Below are 17,662 nucleotides of genomic sequence, written 5' to 3'. Positions count from 1 at the left end.
CCTTGATTGAGTCTGTCCATCTGTAATTCTGTCATCCTCTTTTCCTACTGCTGTCTGCGTTACCAAGTCTTACGTTCTTTTTAAATGAGTCATGTCCTTTCGTGATATATCCCAAGTATGACCATCTCAATTTAGTCATCTTGGCTTCTAGGGACGGTTCAGGCTTGATTTGCTTTAGGAACCATTTATTTGTCTTTTTAGCAGTTCATGGTATCTGTAGAACTTTTATCCAACACATTTCAAATGAGTTGATTTACCAACAGCATTGTGTATTTGCAAGTTGTGGGCTTGAATCAGTTTTGATGCTGAAACAAATTTGTAGGCTCAGATTTCTTTAATTCTAAATGTAAGCATTTTGTTCCAGGTTCTGGGTGGAATATCATATGGTTCTAGGGGGAAATGAAAGTACCATGTGCAAGCCTAAAGTCTGCTTGCCCCTGTTAGAAGCCATTGCCGCCTGCTTATTATTTCAGATAGTATGCTATTCTGTGGCTTCAAGAAATATCTGATCTACATACATTTCTCAAGACTAAAAGCAAACAGTGTGTTGCTCTTTGGGTAACCTGTAATTTTAGAACGAAAGCTCCTGGTTTTTATTGGGATTGGTTTTAGTTTCTTAAGCTTCTGATTCACTTTACTTCAGGTGCAAGCCAATCAGCACTTGAAGCAAGTTAGGGTGTTTATTCCAAGAATATTTAAATAAACCATGCAGACAATCCAGACCATTATTTGGATGCCAGCTGTTATTTCCCCTGCCTAATCTGGATTGGAAGGTAGAGGTAAGGTTTCATTTCAGACAGATAAGGTTCCCATGGCAATGTGTTGTTTTGTCCCCCTTTTGAAGCTGCTGGCTATAGACTCCTTCCCCCCCCCCCCCCCCCACCAGAGTCCTTTGGATGAGGAAACAGTATCTTATTGTGAAATTTATGGTCTTCAAGGACTCTCAGATCAAGGAATGTTTTGCAAGCTAGGATGTTTAATACGCAATGCATTCCTGATCTTGTAGTCTTAAAAAAAACAAGCAAACTGGCATTTTGTGGTGCTGGAAATGTTAGCCTTTATAATATAAAATAACTTTTAAGTAGTAACAGTTCTAGAGTTAAAGGGATAAACAGCAGAATTAAGTTAATATATCAAAAAGATGCTCTGAATGTACCAGTTTATAACATGAAAAAAATAGAATTGCTCCTTTTTCTCACATATTTTGCTGGAAGATGTCTAATCACATTGGCTAATCAAAAGTGGCACTAATCAAATTTTTGCTTAATAAAATGAGAATATGGGCAGACTTCATGCACCAACCTGGTCTTTCTTTCAGACATGTGGGAAACAAACTGGGAAACAACTATTAACCATAATTTTATGTTAATGTTTGAATTGGGAAACTATGGCCTGTTACAGACTGCCAAAATAAAGCTGCTTTGGGTCTCTTTGGAGGTATGCTGTTTAAATGATGCATGGGTCCTACGAGTCCGGAGGTCGCGCCAAAGCCACACTCCATTCCTAAGCACTGGAGTGCAGCTTTGATGCAGCTTCCAGATTCTTAGAATGCATGCATAATTTAAACAGCATACTTCCAAAGAGACCCGAAGCAGCTTTATTTTGGCAGTCTGTAACAGGCCTAAGATCAGTGTCTTCCAAACAACCTTTAATATGATGACTTGGTTTAAAGTTGCCTTCTGTATACTAGCTTGTTTATGGAAGCCATTCATTGTAGTTCCCAGTATGGGCATACTCACTAGCAAAAATATCTGGCTTTGTGAGGGTTGTGATAGCATTTTGCTTGATACATCAAAGCCTTCAAGCAAAGTTAATAGAGCTCCCAGAGTTGGATATATTGGATGGCATCCTACATCCTACAGAGAACATAATGCTCCATGTGTACATCTGCATCCCTAAATCGTAGAAAGCAGTGTTCAAATGCTGAAATGTGCTTCAGTAGCCATTTACTGGCTGGGTGAGGGCAGGAGATGCCCAGGCAGCATGTGGCTGCAGTTCTGCAACTAGGCAAAGTTAAATGACATCATCTTCTCATATCTCCAACTGTAGAGGGGACAGCCCCGTAACTGCTTCAGACTACTCACCCTGCCTTCAAACGGTATCAGTTGCAGACCTATGCACTAGTTAGGAATTCCTACCATCCAGTGCAGCCTTCAAACACCTGGGCACATTTATATTAATAAATTTATAAATTTGAAAAACCAAACAGCCATAGGTATATATCCCTAGCATTCCTCTAGTGTACGTGCAGTATTTCAAATGTCTTCATTTCAGAATCTTTGAGCTTTAGCTCTTACAGAAGTACACATTCTCTTGTATATAATTGGTTTCAGTTTTTAATGCAAGATAAATTTAGCTATGCTGGGACAGAACGTCAGTGTGGGTCCCAGGCCACATCCTCACCTTGGATAATGTCAAAAGGTGGCATTGCCCTTGAGATCACTGGCTCTCCAGTCTCAGTGCCAAGTGGAGCTTTGCGTTGGTGTTGTATTCATACACTTGGCATTACTCTCTCTTTGCCTTCCCCATATACAGATACCCAAACAATGTCTACAGGAGTCTTTCTATAGCTGGTATTTTGATTTTTTTAAGTATCTGCCCACTTTGTGCTTTCCCACATTGGACAGAATTAAAGGAAAGCACAGGTCCCTACTGTTATTTTAAATTCGATATAAGAGCTAGGATTCCCATTTGCATATGGGATGATAAGCAAGATGTGGAAAATCTACAGGGGTAGGGCTTTGAGGGATGAGGTTGGAAGAGAGACATCCATCACACACTTCAAACGCCAGGTTGGCAAGAACTGCAGGCCATTGGTTTCCTTCCAGTGTTCTAAATATTGCTATGAGAAATAGTCACGCTGCAGAACAAGAGGGCTCAGCCATTCAGAAGATTGCTGTATTCTTTTGTGTAAGAATACTGGGATACAGAGTCTTACTGCCTCAAGTCATTAGCTCCTGTCTAGTCCTCCCACCACACACTTCTTGTTTGGTCTGGGCAATATGTTACAAGGCATTAACACTCTGCAAAGGTGGATAAATATACAGAGTAATGTACTTACCATTGCTATTTCTTTTATAAAGTACATGATATGTTTCATATAAACACTCAGTGGAAGCATTCAAATCTAGGAAACCCTTTTATTTTTACAGGACTGTTTTCCAATACTGCTGCTGACCTTTAACACAGACATGCAACCAAGGAAAAAGAAACATTTGCTTTTTGACTCTGTATGGTGACCTTCTGCCACACACATTACACAATGTTTCAGTGAATGTTCAATTGTCTAATAATATAAATAATTTTTCACAGGTACTGTAATAACATCTTTTGGTGACCGAAAAACAGAACTTTCTGGTGCATACCAGCAGAGACCTCTTGTTGATGTGGTCTATAACCCGTTTTATATGCACCAGCAGCCACCACCTCTTTCCCCAGAGTTGGCTCGATGCCGCCTAGAGAAATTGGACAGTAGGAGACTGTATGGGTCAGGTAAAAAAATAAGCTGCAGTGCTACATAGTATTTTGCAATCTCTCTTCCCTGTCTGTAGGTGAAATAAATTGATAATGAGACTTTATGGTCCAGAATATAGTGCTAATTTTGGGTGTGAATGAGCTAGCTTCAGAATCCCTGTGCAACCTTTTGGAGCCTCTCTTTCTCAACTTTATTAAAACCATGTGGTTGTGATGATGCAGCTTGGAGGTTTTGTACATGAAGTGACATAGTAAGAATTGCAAAACATAGAGTTACACTAGAAAGCTAGAACAGTAGTTGACAGTTATTGAAGTTTGTTTTATATTTACGTACATTACAATGAGGGTGCTGGATACAGAATAACTCATAGATAAATGAGTGAATAATAAAATAGGGGCAGAAATAAATGTTGCTCATCAATTGCAACCATTTGCATTGGAATCTGGTTGTGACCTTTTGCAGACAAAATTGGTCTACACTAAAGGAAACAAAATAAATAGGCACAAATGAAAAAGTGTAAAGAAGAAAGAGATTCATCTGTGCAATTAGGCACAGTGAAGTGGATCCCTTGGGTAGCAGATTTGGAGTGTTAGGAAAGGTCAACAGATACTAATTTAATGTTGTTGTTACTGTATTTTTACTCAGTCTGGGTTTCTGCCAGATTACGAAGCCTCTATGAAACAACACATAAGAATTTTAACATAGATGCCACAAGATTCTGTGCATAGTTTATTTTGCTTGAGGAGAATTAACTAACATGCTGTTTGAGTAGGCCATAATAAACTCAAAAGAAGTAAAATAATTTTCTTTATAAACACGTATCAGTGGGAAGCAAATGGGAATTGCATCAAAGAACTACCACATGAATTTGTATGGCTTCCATTTATTTTAATGGGACTAGAACAGTGAGACTTCCACCTTAATTGCACCCTATAAATTCTGAGAAATTTTGATCTGCAGTAGAGCCACGGTTCTTTTGTTTCTGAATGTTATCTTTACATTTCTTTGGTAACAATCTGAAGTCCACTACATTCTGTTATAAACAGGGTAACTGTCTGCGCTGTTCCTGAAATTTCAACAAGGGGTATCTATTCTGTTCCTCTTTTTAGTTTGTGACTTACGGAGCAGCACATTGCCAGGTGCATCCTCTCTAAGCCATTCTATGTTTGATCTTACCAGTCCACCCCACCGCTTTATCCAGGCAAGTTCTTCTCATATATTTACTTACATTTCCTGACTTTTATCACAAAGAGCCAGAAAGGCTAAACTCATCCCGAAATGTGTTGTTTTCTTGTCCAACATTCATCTACTGTATATACTTGCCTATATGCTGACCTATGGATAAGTCAAGGGCAGATTTTGGAGCCAGAATTATGGATTTTGATATGACCCATGGATAAGTTGAGGGTAGAATTTAGGGGCATATAACAAAAGATGTAGAGGATAAAGCAAAGGAAAATGATGCCAGAGAACTTAGAAAATTACAGCAGGCATAACTTTAGCTCATCCTAAAGGCTGGATGGATGAGGAGGGAAATACTGTAAATGGTGGCTGTGCGATGTGGGAGGAAGGCAAGTAGGCACAAATGGGAATAGGAAAACACACGTGTCAAAAAGGATGGAAAGGCAAAGCAAAGAAAATGGGTGACTATGTAATCAATGATTACAGTCCTTACCTTTAATGTGATCTTTGCTTGGTTTTAACCCACAAAATTTGACAAACATGCACAGATGTCTTATCCGTATCCTTCAAAGCCCGATTCCTCTTGATGCTCAAAAAAGCACCACCACTATTTTCCTGCCCAGGCATTCAAAAAGGTCAGAAGCAGTGCTGTGGTTGAAAGAACAGAATGGGTTGGTGCTTCTTTTAGGTTCTACTGAGACTTTTGCCACTCTATTCACAAAAGGGGATGGTTCCTTTTTTATATATAAGAGCTAAAGAACAGTGGTTACATTGACGCATGGATAAGCTGACACAAGTTTTGGGGGTCAAATATTTGACTAAAATTTCTAGGCTTATATACAGTGTGCCCGTGCCATATGCGGGTGCACTATACGCGACTTTCAGCTTACGCTGAAGCCTCGTGACAAAGGAATGAATGGCATACATGCTCTGCCGCACCACAAGCCCAAGCCCCATTAATGGGGCTTGAGCATACACGCTTTGTGCCTTTCATGGGGGGGGGGGTGTATGTGTGTGTGTGTGTGATGGTGGTAGTGGTCCTGAATGGATCCCCTGCATAAGATAAGGGTCCACTGTGTGTATATATACAGTAATACCTAAAATGTTTAAAAGGCCAAATAATTATAAGAATTTTGTGTGGCTAATGAATTACTTTATAGTCTTCTTTTAAAGTCCTGCTCTGCTGGTTATAAATGCATTTCATAATTGACTGTGTTAGGAAAAATTCCAATGATTAGCAAAACATTTGGTATGTCAATATTTAACTAGGATAAACATTTTGTCACTAGAAATCATTATGATGTGCACTGGAAAAAGTAAGGATATGGGTTTTTTTGTGAGTTTTTCAGGCTATGTGGCCATGTTCTAGCCTGAAAAACCCACAAAAAACCATGGATGCCGGCCATGAAAGCCTTCAACTTCACAAAGTAAGGATATGTTTTTAATTATAAAACTGACACCCTCTGATCATAACCTGAGTGCCCCAACAAATTTTGAAATGCTTAAAAAGTGTAAGTATAGGCCACCTCACTAGTTGGATATCAGGCAGATACTTAAATGTGTTTGAGGAAAGTCTGGAATAGGTTATCAATCATGATTTATATCTACTTTTGTGATGAATGAAATATATACAGGTATATAGACACGCATACATGAAACTTCTTGGGTTTCTTTCCAATTAAATGCCGTTTCTGTCCCAGGGATGCTTAGAAATGATTGGGGAAATTTATGGGAGCACCATGATATGAAACTGAATGCAATTCATGTTGCTATGTAGACTGTACTCCTTTATGTAGTCAATGCTGCTTTGTTCTCACTGACTTCAGTGGAATTTAAACAACTTTATTGTGGCTACATTGTAACCAAACACCTTCGTTCAGAAACGTCTGTCACTTCTTGGTAGCTTTACAGGTGGGAGATAGCCAATCTCTTTCTTGGTAGCTTTACTCCTTTTTCCTTGCCATTAGGGGAATGGTACACTAGGTGAATTTGAATAGGTTGCCTTAAATCAATGCTTTGGTCTTTTGTTTTTCTTTGTAGAGATATGATTCAGCGTCTAGTGTTCCAAGCAGCACCTCCTCCAGGAAGGGATCGCAAGGAAGTAACAGGAGTTTAGGTAATAAACGTTGTTTTCTTGTCTTGTTTTCAGTCTAACAGTAAATTGGACTGTATGAAAATATGTACATTTCATTACTGGAAACAGATAGTGTGTACTAAGGCCATTTGCAGAAGCAGTTCTCAGAGGCATACCCCTGTCAATATAAGGTTAGAAGTAATCATATAAACATTTATTTCCAAGGGGGGTTTCAGACCTGCAGAAACCACCTTGGAGTTTTTCCAAGACAGAGACAATTTTACAGAGATTTTTCAGAGATAACTAGTATGCTTCTTTCATTGCCTTTTTTGGAATTTGTGACCATTCCTACTCTTTTTCAGAATTTCACATAACTGTAATGAGTTTGATGTTTCAGAGCATATATGGATTGTAGTATCAGTTTTGGAATAAGAATGTTGTAGAGAAAGAGTGGGAAAAGTCTGATTCTAAAGTTGAATCTGTTTCATTATAAAGGCTCTGTACAGATGGGCCCTTTGTGGCATCATGGCGACGTGCTAGGGTTGCCTTGGGGTAGCACGTGCACATGCCCCGCAACTCTAGTATGTCGCCATGACGCCATAGCTGCGCGGCACCGTCCAGACGACGTGCACAGCTATGACGTCACTGTTGTGTGGCGTGCAAACAGAGCTGTGCGGCAGCGACGTGCTCATGCTGCCACCAGCTGTTTATGGTGGAGCAAAAAGGAGCCGCTTTTCAGTGCTCCTTTTTTTCTGTGCAACCGCGCCGTGCAATTTGGTTGCTGCAGCATGGCTATGCAAAAAAGAGAGACGGCTCCTGGCCGCTTCTTTCTGGTGGTCTGTACTCAGCCAAAGTTCCCAAGGATATGTTCCATCAACATAAGCACTGACTTGATTGCTATCTAAGTCAGTAGTTCCAAGCCAAAAATGTGAGAAATTATTTTTTGTTGTTGTTACCTTTCTCACGTCTACCTTTCTTTCAACTGGAAGTGTTAGATCTTCTGATAGCATCAAGAATCATGTGGGGAAAGATACAAAATAGGCTAGAATTTGGTCAGGATTCAAACCCAATCAGATTTCCTCCCCCTCAATTAAAAAAATATACATAGTTTCAACAAGCAGAAACAACACAAACTGAATTTCTTCCTGAATTTTACTATTGGATAAAATGTGTGGAAGTAGTAAATTTATATAGCTGAATCATCCTGTGTGTGTGTGTGTGTGTGTTGTTTTTTTTAATGGTCAATAAATGAAAAGCCATTACAGGCTGCCCTTCGTATCTGTGGGGGTCCTTTTTGGATATCCCATCCCCACGGATAAGGAAAAGCGTAGGACCTCTAGTCCTGTCATTCTTATGCGGCCACATGCACATCCACCAATTGAAATCATTGGAGCTTGCCATCCCCAGATGTTTAAATCCAAGAAAGGCAAGCCCGTGGCTATCGAGAGCCTGCTGTACATGAATTGCTATTCTCCCATATGTGTGAGTCACAAAGAAAAAGAAATGTTGCCTATCTGCAGCTGTTTTTCTTTTAGTGGTCATTTGTGATCTCACTCAACCCATCCTTCTCCTTTGTTCACGCCATCATTTTCTCCAGATCTTCCACTGGCACATGCAGAATGTTAGAGAGTTCTGACAGGGAAAACAGTTAGCAACCCATTATGTTGTTAATATAATTTTAAGAAACTTTCCATGGTTTGAATCACAAATAGTTGAAATGTTGACAAAAATATTTCTGGGTTCAAAAACATGCATTTCCTTTTAGATAAAGTTACATGATTCCTGGCAGTAGTAGGAGGTAGGTGTGTTATGAATTATAAGTGGAAACACTGAAGTAATGAGACCATTAAAAAAAAAAATCACTGTATTGAATAATGGTTTTGCAGTCTTTGAGAACAAAGTCTAAAAGAGTTGTTGGTCCTTGTCCCCAGATACCATTACACTGTCAAGTGATGAAAGAGAATTTGGCAGACTTAACGTGAAGGTGTGCTATCTTCTTCCTGTGGAACAAATCTGGATCACAATCTTGCGAGTGAGTGTGTCTAGCAAGACTTTAGTGACTAATTCTACCATGAGCCTCCCTTTGGTAATGTTAGAGATATCAGGCAGAGAGATTTTACTTATGCCCCAAGGCCCTACTTTTTTCAGAAGACAATAACTACTGTGAGACCAGCAAGGATGCCTCCTGCCTGCAAAAGCCAATGATTAGCAGTTTCCTGATAAACAGGGAAAGACAGCATCCATTTTGCTTCCCCTGCTTTCATTTTTCCCTACTTTTAACTGCAGAACAGATAGGATTGATTAAAGTGCTACATCTCATTCAAGTAATGTCTCCAAACATTTCAGTAATGTCTGCAAAGTTTGCAGACAGGGGAGAAATAAACCTTACTGTTAAGACTGATAAACCATATAAAATAGACATATTAAATTTGGTGAAATAAAACAGTTAAAATGTATTCATAGTTTTTCCTGCATTTTATAAGTACTTGTGCCAGTATCATATTTTGTAGCAGTTTTCATGACATTTTTGTTTTAATTTACCATTATATGTACATTAATCATCTGCACATGTAGCCACACAACCTCCCTCACAACAAAATTGCTCTTTAAGGATTAGTACTGTGCATAATTTTCTTGGATTAATAACCATTAGATTTAACAGGATTTATTTCTGAGCAGACCTAGGTATGTACGTATTCTATTTGTGCTTTAGTTGTAGTGGAAAATAAAATAGATTAAAATAAATTCATCCAAATGAAAGCACTTCTCCATCTAACCCAGTGCTGCCTCAGTGACAGAGTGCTTTCCCAGCCTTGATAATTGAGATTCCTTTAAATAGAAATAATAGGAACTGAAGTTCGGATAGCATTTCGGCATATCATTTACATTTCTCTACTACTTAATAGTGAATTCATCACTCTTTAAGCGGTTTACAATCTGTAAGCCAATTGCCCCCAACAACCTGGGTACTCATTTTACCGACCTACAAAAGGATGGAAGGCTGAGTCAACCTTGGAGCCTGGGATCGAACACACAATGTTGTGGCTGCAGTACTGGCATTTAACCACTGTGCCACCAGGGGTTGGGATCTTGTGTGTGCAAATCATCTATTTTATCACTGAGCCAGAGACTTTCCATAAACATAATCTATAATATTTTCAGTACTTTTGTACCAGTTTATGATTTAAAAAATGACACATTTTATATTGTTATCCATTGATTTAATGCTGACTAGCATGAATCTGTGTTCTGCAACAGTGGCATATAAAACAGTCCTGTGTGTTACCAGCATCTTAGAGATAACTTGTTGGAAATGGTGTGTTCAGCATCCATAATGTTTGCTCTGATAATCTGAATTACCAAGACTGAATCTGAACTTCAGAGTTAATGCAGTTTGGCACTTCTTTAATGTCATGCCTCCATTCTATGGTATCCAGGGATGTGCAGTTTGTTATGGTACAAGAGCTCTCTGACAGACAAAACACAAAACTGCAACCCCAGAATTCCATAGTGGTATCAAACTGCATTATTTCTGCAGTGCAAATTCAGCCCAAGAGGTATTTTTCAGGTTGCTTCAGATTTTTATAAGGTCAGAGAACTGCATACTACAACAAGAAAGCAGAAAATACCAGAATGCCTTTACTATGCATTTGGCCTGCCTCATTCATTGAATTTTATGGAGAATCTAGAAGACTTTACCTTTCATTTGAAACCTTCCTGTTTTTCCTTTCACTTCTTCAGTCATTTTTTCCCTTCTACATGCATGTGTTTTGATTGTTAGTGTTAGGCTGGTTCCTAACTTATGTAAGAAAAAAAATCAGGCAAGCAGTTTGGTTACTAGTAGAATAAAATGAGTTTCAATTTTTAACTTTACAGTGCAAAGATCTGAGTTGGTCTTCTAGCTGTGGTGAAAAACCCCACATTTCCATCAAGGGAGTCCTTACGCTGCCCAAACCAGTTCATTTCAGGTGTTTGGCAAAAGAAGCTTCCAGTGTAAGTTATCCTTACATATTTAACATTTTCAAACATGTTATATTTTAAAATATCAAAGTTACTCCATATGCATATTATGTTACACCTTGTAGTATTATGGCAAAACATTTTTAAAAAAAATAAAATAAAATACCAGGAAACAGAGTAAAAGCAAAGCTGTTCCTGTGCACCATGATGTGCTCCTTTATCCAGACACCAGAAGTGCAGTGACTTCACCCGGTCTGGCTGGGGATAGATAGAGGAAGAAGAGGAGAACCACGTCCACACACATCACAGGACTGCCAGAATATTGGTACTGCTGCGGAATGAAACAATTGCACCAGAAGCAATAGCTGAACAACTGCAATATTGGAACCCTTAATGGTTTTTTCGTGTCAGTGAAAAGATGTGATCCAATAACAGTGGAAATGCAATGCATTTCATGATGTCATGTGATAAGGAAAGATCAAACACAGAACTAAGCCAGTGCAATCATGCAACAACTCTATAGTTTGGTAATGTCCAAGGAAACAACCTGCAAAGGAAAGGGGGTGGGGAGAGAGGAAGGGGAAAAATGAAGCTCAGCATCAGCTATTTCCTGACACAATGGAGGTCTGCTCGGTTGTTCTTTTTCTTCCTTAGTGGTTAGGCAAGTGGCTTTTGGAAAACTGGAGGAAAGAGCTTTCAGTAGCCACTGGGTCCAAGCATGGTGGAGGTGCATTCCCTGAGAAGAAGAGGTTCTTAGCAATACGTTGAGCCCCTGGTTGCTCCTCTTCACTCCCTCCCATATGCTAGAATTACAATTTAATGTTTGGATAGTTTATTTTTGTAATGGATTATTATTTCTTTCTAGGACATAGAATTTATGGAAACCTTTGTGTTTGCTATTAAATTGCAACTCCTGCAGACTGCAAAATTAGTGCTCAAAGTACAAGCTCAGATTCCCAGGAAGAAAACCATAGGAGAATGCATTTTGCCACTGCGAGAGCTCAGTTCACAAGAAATTGAGTACTGGTTGATGATCACACCTCCTTCCAAAACTTCAGTAAGTTAATGTATTTGAGGTAGCTTTAGAAGTTGTCTGGATTTGATATCATGTAGTGTATGTCTGTGTTGTTCCTAGGATCCTGAAAATCTCTTTCAATGCATAAACTATTGTCATAGTCTCAAAAATCCACATTATGTCTTTCTGTGAGAGGAAGAGAAGCTATTCTTGCTATTCTTGCCAGAGGAAGAGGATGAGGCATCCTTTGGCAATTCTCCTTTTCTTTTGTCAGCCTCTAACACACCTCTGTCATACTGAACGGGTTTTAAAAGGTGTAGGGTTTGACAGAAGCAGAGAAAATGTCCTCCCCTTTCTCCCCATGGAACCATCCCTATAGTACAGGGTGGGAATAGTATGGTCCTCCAAATGTTGCTGAACTACATCTCCCAACATTCCTCACATTTGGATATGCTTTCAAGTAACACACCTTGAACTTACTTTTCTAATTTTTTTAAACATCTGTAAACCCCACAGAATAACATGCTACTAAAATAGAACTGTTGTCCTGACATACTGTAGTTCTACATATAATAATCATACAGCAATTATTTTATATGGAATAGTATTCCCTGTATTGTAATTTTTCAGTTCTTCTCATATTCGTTAAATTTGGGAAGTAAAAGTTCTGCACATTGTAGTCAACAGCTGGCTGCTAAGAGTTCTAGGAAAACACTGAAGCTGTGACTAATTTATAGCCTGTATGAAATCTGAAACTGGTACAGCTGCAATTTCCAGAGGCAATAAACAGTTTTGTAACCTGTGCTTGCCTATGTTTATGATACAGAAGAAAATACCTTTCTCAGCATCTAAAAAACAGGTAGGCATGCAGTCATGAGGGTGTATACAAGCATTCCTATGGAACTGGTTTAGGGGTATATTCACTCTAATTGAGAATGGGTAGGTTTTAATTATGGTGCTGTTTTAGGATTTTGCATGTGGAAGTCATGTTGCTTCTTCGTTTTCTAAGCTCCAATGCAAAAAAAGCAAAAGAACAATTAAATTAATTCCACAAATTCAAGGCTGTTCATTTCTCTGCTAACAGCAGTGAACCATTCTGTGTGGCAAGCTGCTTTTAAAACAAATGGGAGCTTTCAAAACAGCTTGTGATATGGCATAAAGGAGTCTTACTATCTAAAGAGAGGGATGCCTGACCCTTTGCATGAATTTATGTGGATCCTAGTCTTCATTCCTACATATTTGGGCAGATTTGATGCTTTCATACCCAGAATATGCAAAATGTTAACTCAGTAATTCGACTAAAAAACAGGGAGGTTTATTCTATGACTACACTCTCATTCTTTCTATAACAAGAAAGAAACAAATGAGCTTAGATCATGTAGTTTAACAACTGTATAATAAAACTTTTTATTTCTGATTTGTGAAAACTGGCCCAGAAACAAATAGAACATATCTTTGCTCTCTCATCTGTATAGGTGTGCCCCGCAGAATTGAAAATAGGCACCTGTTTTCAAGCAGTAAACAGCCGGATCCAGTTGCAAATTCTTGAAGCCCAGAACCTTCCAAGCTCATCCACACCACTGTCATCAAGTAAGATTAGACCTTTTTGTTATTTTCTAAATATTTAGAGGAAGGTAGAGTAGATCTTCAGTAGTTCAGTCATTATCCGTGTTTAACATCTGCCGTATAGAGTGCTGGTTTAAAATTTTCGTTCGGCTGCTAGTCTTAATTCCAGTGGCTATCTTGCTGTATTATGTTTCAGTTATTGTGAAGTCATGTTGTTGTATATGTAAGTTGCTCTCATTTTTCAATTCAACTGCAGAATTATTAATAGTGTTGTGTAAGAATATCTGTACGTTGTTTCCAACTTATGGCAACCCTATCCTGGGGTTATTTTGGCAAAATTTGTTCAGAAGAGGGATTCCTTTTGCCTTCCTCTGAGGCTGAGAGAGAGTGAATTGCCCATGGTCACCAAGTTGGCTTCTGAGTCCAACTGGAGATTTGAACCCTGTTCTCCAGAGTCATAGTCCAGTGCTCAAACCATTATACTACATTGGCTCAAATATCTATATACTGAGGTCCATCTGTACTTCTGAAACATATGAAATTATTACAAAGGAACCAGTTATACACTTCCTGTGGTGCCTCTCTTGCTCACACCAGCATCTATATTGTTACTTTCTAGTACACATTGAAATGACCAAATACTGAGAGCCAGGATAAGGCATAATTTTCAGTTTCACTTACCAAGGCCCTGTCCAGACCAGCCTGGGGGCAGAGTCGGGACATAGCGTCCTGACAATGCATGCCCGACTCCACCCCCCAGGCACACTAATGCTGCGTGCCGCTCCAGATGGTGTACGGTGTCATAACTCACCTTCAGCACTGTGTCCAGTGATGCAGCGCTGAAGGGGCGCCATATAGCTGTGCCACCACAGTTATGGCACCCTTTTGTGGGTGCAAAGAGGAGCTGCTTTTTGCGGCTCCTTTTTGCGCCCTCGGAAGGCCTGATCGAGGCTGCAGTGTGAGATTGCCGCAGCCCCAATCTGACTGAAGGAGGGGAAGCCCCTTCGTTTTCTGGGGAAGAGTAAGCAAGGGAAGGCTTTGTGGAAAGCAGAAAAAAAACTGTCTTCTTCTAGTAAACTGTGGTTGTGGAGAAAGGTTTATCTGTTTATTTTGTCAAATCTGTGAGTGGCTATCATTTACATGGGGAGAGGGGAAGTGTTGCCCTCAAAATGCTATTTGATTGAATGGCCCTTGATTTCCTCACTACAGGTTATACTAACTAGGACTGATAAAGGTTTTAATCCAGCACATATTTCTCATCTTTGATTTATATCAATATGGTGTGTTTTTTAGTGTTGTCTGCTAACGTAAAACAGTGAAAGCACAGGAAACTCCTTTATATTGGGTTAAACTCCTTGCACTTCTAATCCTAGTATTGTGTAGTCTGGCTTGCAGTACATTTCCAGGGTTTCAATCAGGATTCTTTTCAAGTCCATCTTTGAGAAATGCAGTGTTCTATGGTGGTCTCCTCTCTACATCAGGTATTAACTAGGGCTAACCCTGCTTAGCTTTTGAAATCAGATAAGACATGAGGGTGTTCAGAACTGTATGTGGCATTATGGTAGTGCTCAGATCAACTCTTCCTACCTCTTGACAGTGGTCATGGAATCTAATTCCCACAGAGAGATAAGATGCTTCCCTTAACAGAGATCTCTGCAATGTCACACCCTTCTTTCCAACTCTGCTTGTCACAGTGAAAAACATTATTTATTTAAGAACATTTTATATCATTTTCATCTTTAAAAAGTCAAATCAGTTTACCATAAGAACAGATATATTCAAATCTGTTAAATCTATTAATAAAAATAATAAAATTAAAATGTAAAATAATTTCTATTTTATAGTGGTTAGTTTTAACAGGTATTATCATACATTTCTGTACTTGCTGATTTTCAAACTGAACATGGAGAAAATGTTTTTCAAGTAATTTCATGTCTAATTTCTTCCATGCTAGATTTTTTTGTAAAGGTTTCCATGCTTAGTGTGGAAGGACTTGTTGATAAAAAAAAGACCCGACTACTAAAATCTACAAATGGACAAGTGAAATGGGGAGAAACTATGCTTTTTCCAGTGAGCCAGAATGAACATGGGATAAACTTTCTTATCAAACTCTACAGCAGGAGCTCAGTGAGAAGAAAACACTTCGTTGGACAGGTTAGTTTATTTTCCCCACCTACCCAAAAGAGCTGGTTGTGGCACACAGGTGGGGAAGTAGTATTGAGGTAGCTTCAGATTCCCTCAGCTGCAGTCCTTTGTGGGCCAAATTATGTTCCTTAACACTGGGTTCTGACCAAAGTACCTAGTGGACCTTTTCCACCCAGTGCTTTGGCTAGGGATCTGGATTGCTCTCTTCCCGGGTAGGTAAGAAGGAGAAGGAGCAAAGTACTGGTAGTGCTTGTAAAAACTGACTAACAGAGCAGGTGGGTTTGCTTCATTACCTTATTCTTTACCTGGAGGAGGAGGAGTAAGCCTAGGAAGGAAAGCACCAATGTCTTCAATTAGTGATGAAATATTATCTCCAGTATTGGTTCTGATCAGGGAACAAGGCTCTAATTATGAATTTGCATTCAACTCCTTATGGTGTATTATGAAACAGTAACATTACAACTGTTTTTAAATATAATGAAATTTCTGTTGCAGATGAAAATATATAATAATCTGTGGCACAAAAACTCTCATGTATACTTCATACAATACTGTAGCATTTTGGTACTCTTAACATTTAAATTCTCTGTATAGACAAAACAAATAAATATGTATGTGGAAAAAATGTCTTACTCTTGTTCCTAATTCCACTAGCTCAAACATTCCTCCTTGCCCCAGTCCATTTTCCCATGGGCTTTCTGTAGCCTATGCCACATCTCCACCCTGACTGCAAATGATTGCAAATTGTAGTCTCTATATATTCTACTTGTCTGCCCCCTCCTGTTTTCACTTATATTACTGCACTGTTGGAAATTTGTGCTGTTCCTGAAGAAAGGGGAGAGATGACAGGTGATGTGGCATGTAGGAGCACCACTGGGATTCACTCTCCTCTCTCTGTTAAGCTAATAAGTTAGTTAATCTTAAAGCTAGACACTATCCCTGCTCATGTATAAGCTACTGAGTCAAATAGGCTAGACTGTTAGAAGATTTGTTAAGATTCCTAAGACGAAACATCTTCTGTGCATTTAGTTTTGATTTTTAACACCTGTATCTGTTTACATGCTGTCATTACAACTGTGTAGGAAGAAATGCTTATATTGCTATTTCAGGTAAGTACGGCAAAGCTATTTTCAAATATTCCTTCCTATGGTAGGTCAGGACTCCCATGTAAGAGCCCATGAGAGAACAGGATTGTCTTCTTCCAGTTTAGTTAATAAAACACTCTGTTGTTGAAATTGAATATGGAATACAGTAAATTGAAAATTATTATTTTTGTTAAATTTAATTGTTAATTTCAGTTGTTAAATGTTTGTTATTCATTTCTTAACTTTACTTATTGTACTCAGTGTAAAAAAATGTAGTGATTTAAAAAACACACCATGTTTTGCAGGTTCTTGTAATAAGAGTGAAGGTATCTTTTTTATTGCAGATTGCTGAAATCTCATTTTGTCTTTCTCCCTTCCTGTTACCTACTGCAACAGCGTTGCTACCTTCTGGGAAATTATATTTCTTAGTATAATTTTGAAGAAAATTAATGGACTTTTTAATATGTCATTGCAAGAGGATAATCTGCACTTGTGACAGTTAGAATAAAGGAGCAACAGAATATATATGTAATGTAATGATGTATGCATAGTCTATATAATTATCCTTCTTTTTTTAATAACAAAAATCGGCCTAGAAAAGCAGGTTTGACTTTTTACATGGGTCAGTACTAGAATAGGGACTAAGTGCAAATGCAGTGACAAGAGGCAGAGGTGAGAAGCCCCTCTTGGTGTGCCAGGACATGGAAGCAGTGCTCCGACCCCATTACCCCCTCTTGCCCAAACCAGAGAGAAAAAAGCAGCCCTCCCTGCTTTAGCACAGGCTGAATTACTCCTCACTGAGCTGTCTTTTGACTGACTTCTGTGTTGTCTGGATTAAGCTTCAGTTTGTTCACCCTCATCTTGTTCGTTACTGATGATAAACACTGCTTTAGTACAGAAACAGCTTCCTTGGAATTAGAATCATAGAGTTGGAAGAGACTACAAGGGCCATCCAGTCCAACCCCCTGCCATGCAGGAACTCTCAATCAAAGCCATCCAGATCACCATGCAGTCTCTGTTCAATGACTTCCAAGGAGGGAGACTCCACCACTCTCCGAGGGAGTGTGTTCCACTGTTGAACAGTCCTTACTGTCAGGAAGTTCCTCCTAATGTTGAGGTGGAATCATCTCTTTTCTTGTAGCTTGCATCCATTGTTCTGG

The 17,662-nt window shown here is 39.0% G+C and overlaps 1 protein-coding gene across 1 annotated transcript in view; it reads left to right on the top strand.

Annotated features, from left to right (window-relative positions):
* TC2N (tandem C2 domains, nuclear) overlaps nt 1–17,662 on the top strand; it is a 43,040-nt gene that overhangs the window by 23,002 nt on the left and 2,376 nt on the right. Inside the window, exons 4-11 of the mRNA XM_089522406.1 lie at nt 3,313–3,492; nt 4,585–4,676; nt 6,698–6,773; nt 8,663–8,763; nt 10,608–10,724; nt 11,557–11,748; nt 13,182–13,296; nt 15,227–15,426. Of these exons, the coding sequence (XP_089378532.1) occupies nt 3,313–3,492; nt 4,585–4,676; nt 6,698–6,773; nt 8,663–8,763; nt 10,608–10,724; nt 11,557–11,748; nt 13,182–13,296; nt 15,227–15,426 (1,073 nt within the window). The remainder of the gene's footprint in view (nt 1–3,312; nt 3,493–4,584; nt 4,677–6,697; nt 6,774–8,662; nt 8,764–10,607; nt 10,725–11,556; nt 11,749–13,181; nt 13,297–15,226; nt 15,427–17,662) is intronic.

Source organism: Sceloporus occidentalis, unplaced genomic scaffold (genome assembly GCF_023333645.1).
Source record: "Sceloporus occidentalis isolate IW3139 unplaced genomic scaffold, rSceOcc1.0.p SCAF_4, whole genome shotgun sequence".
Classification (NCBI taxonomy): Eukaryota; Metazoa; Chordata; class Lepidosauria; order Squamata; family Phrynosomatidae; genus Sceloporus; species Sceloporus occidentalis.
The sequence above is the reverse complement of the archived record's forward strand: the minus strand, read 5'-3'. Positions and strand labels throughout refer to the sequence as shown.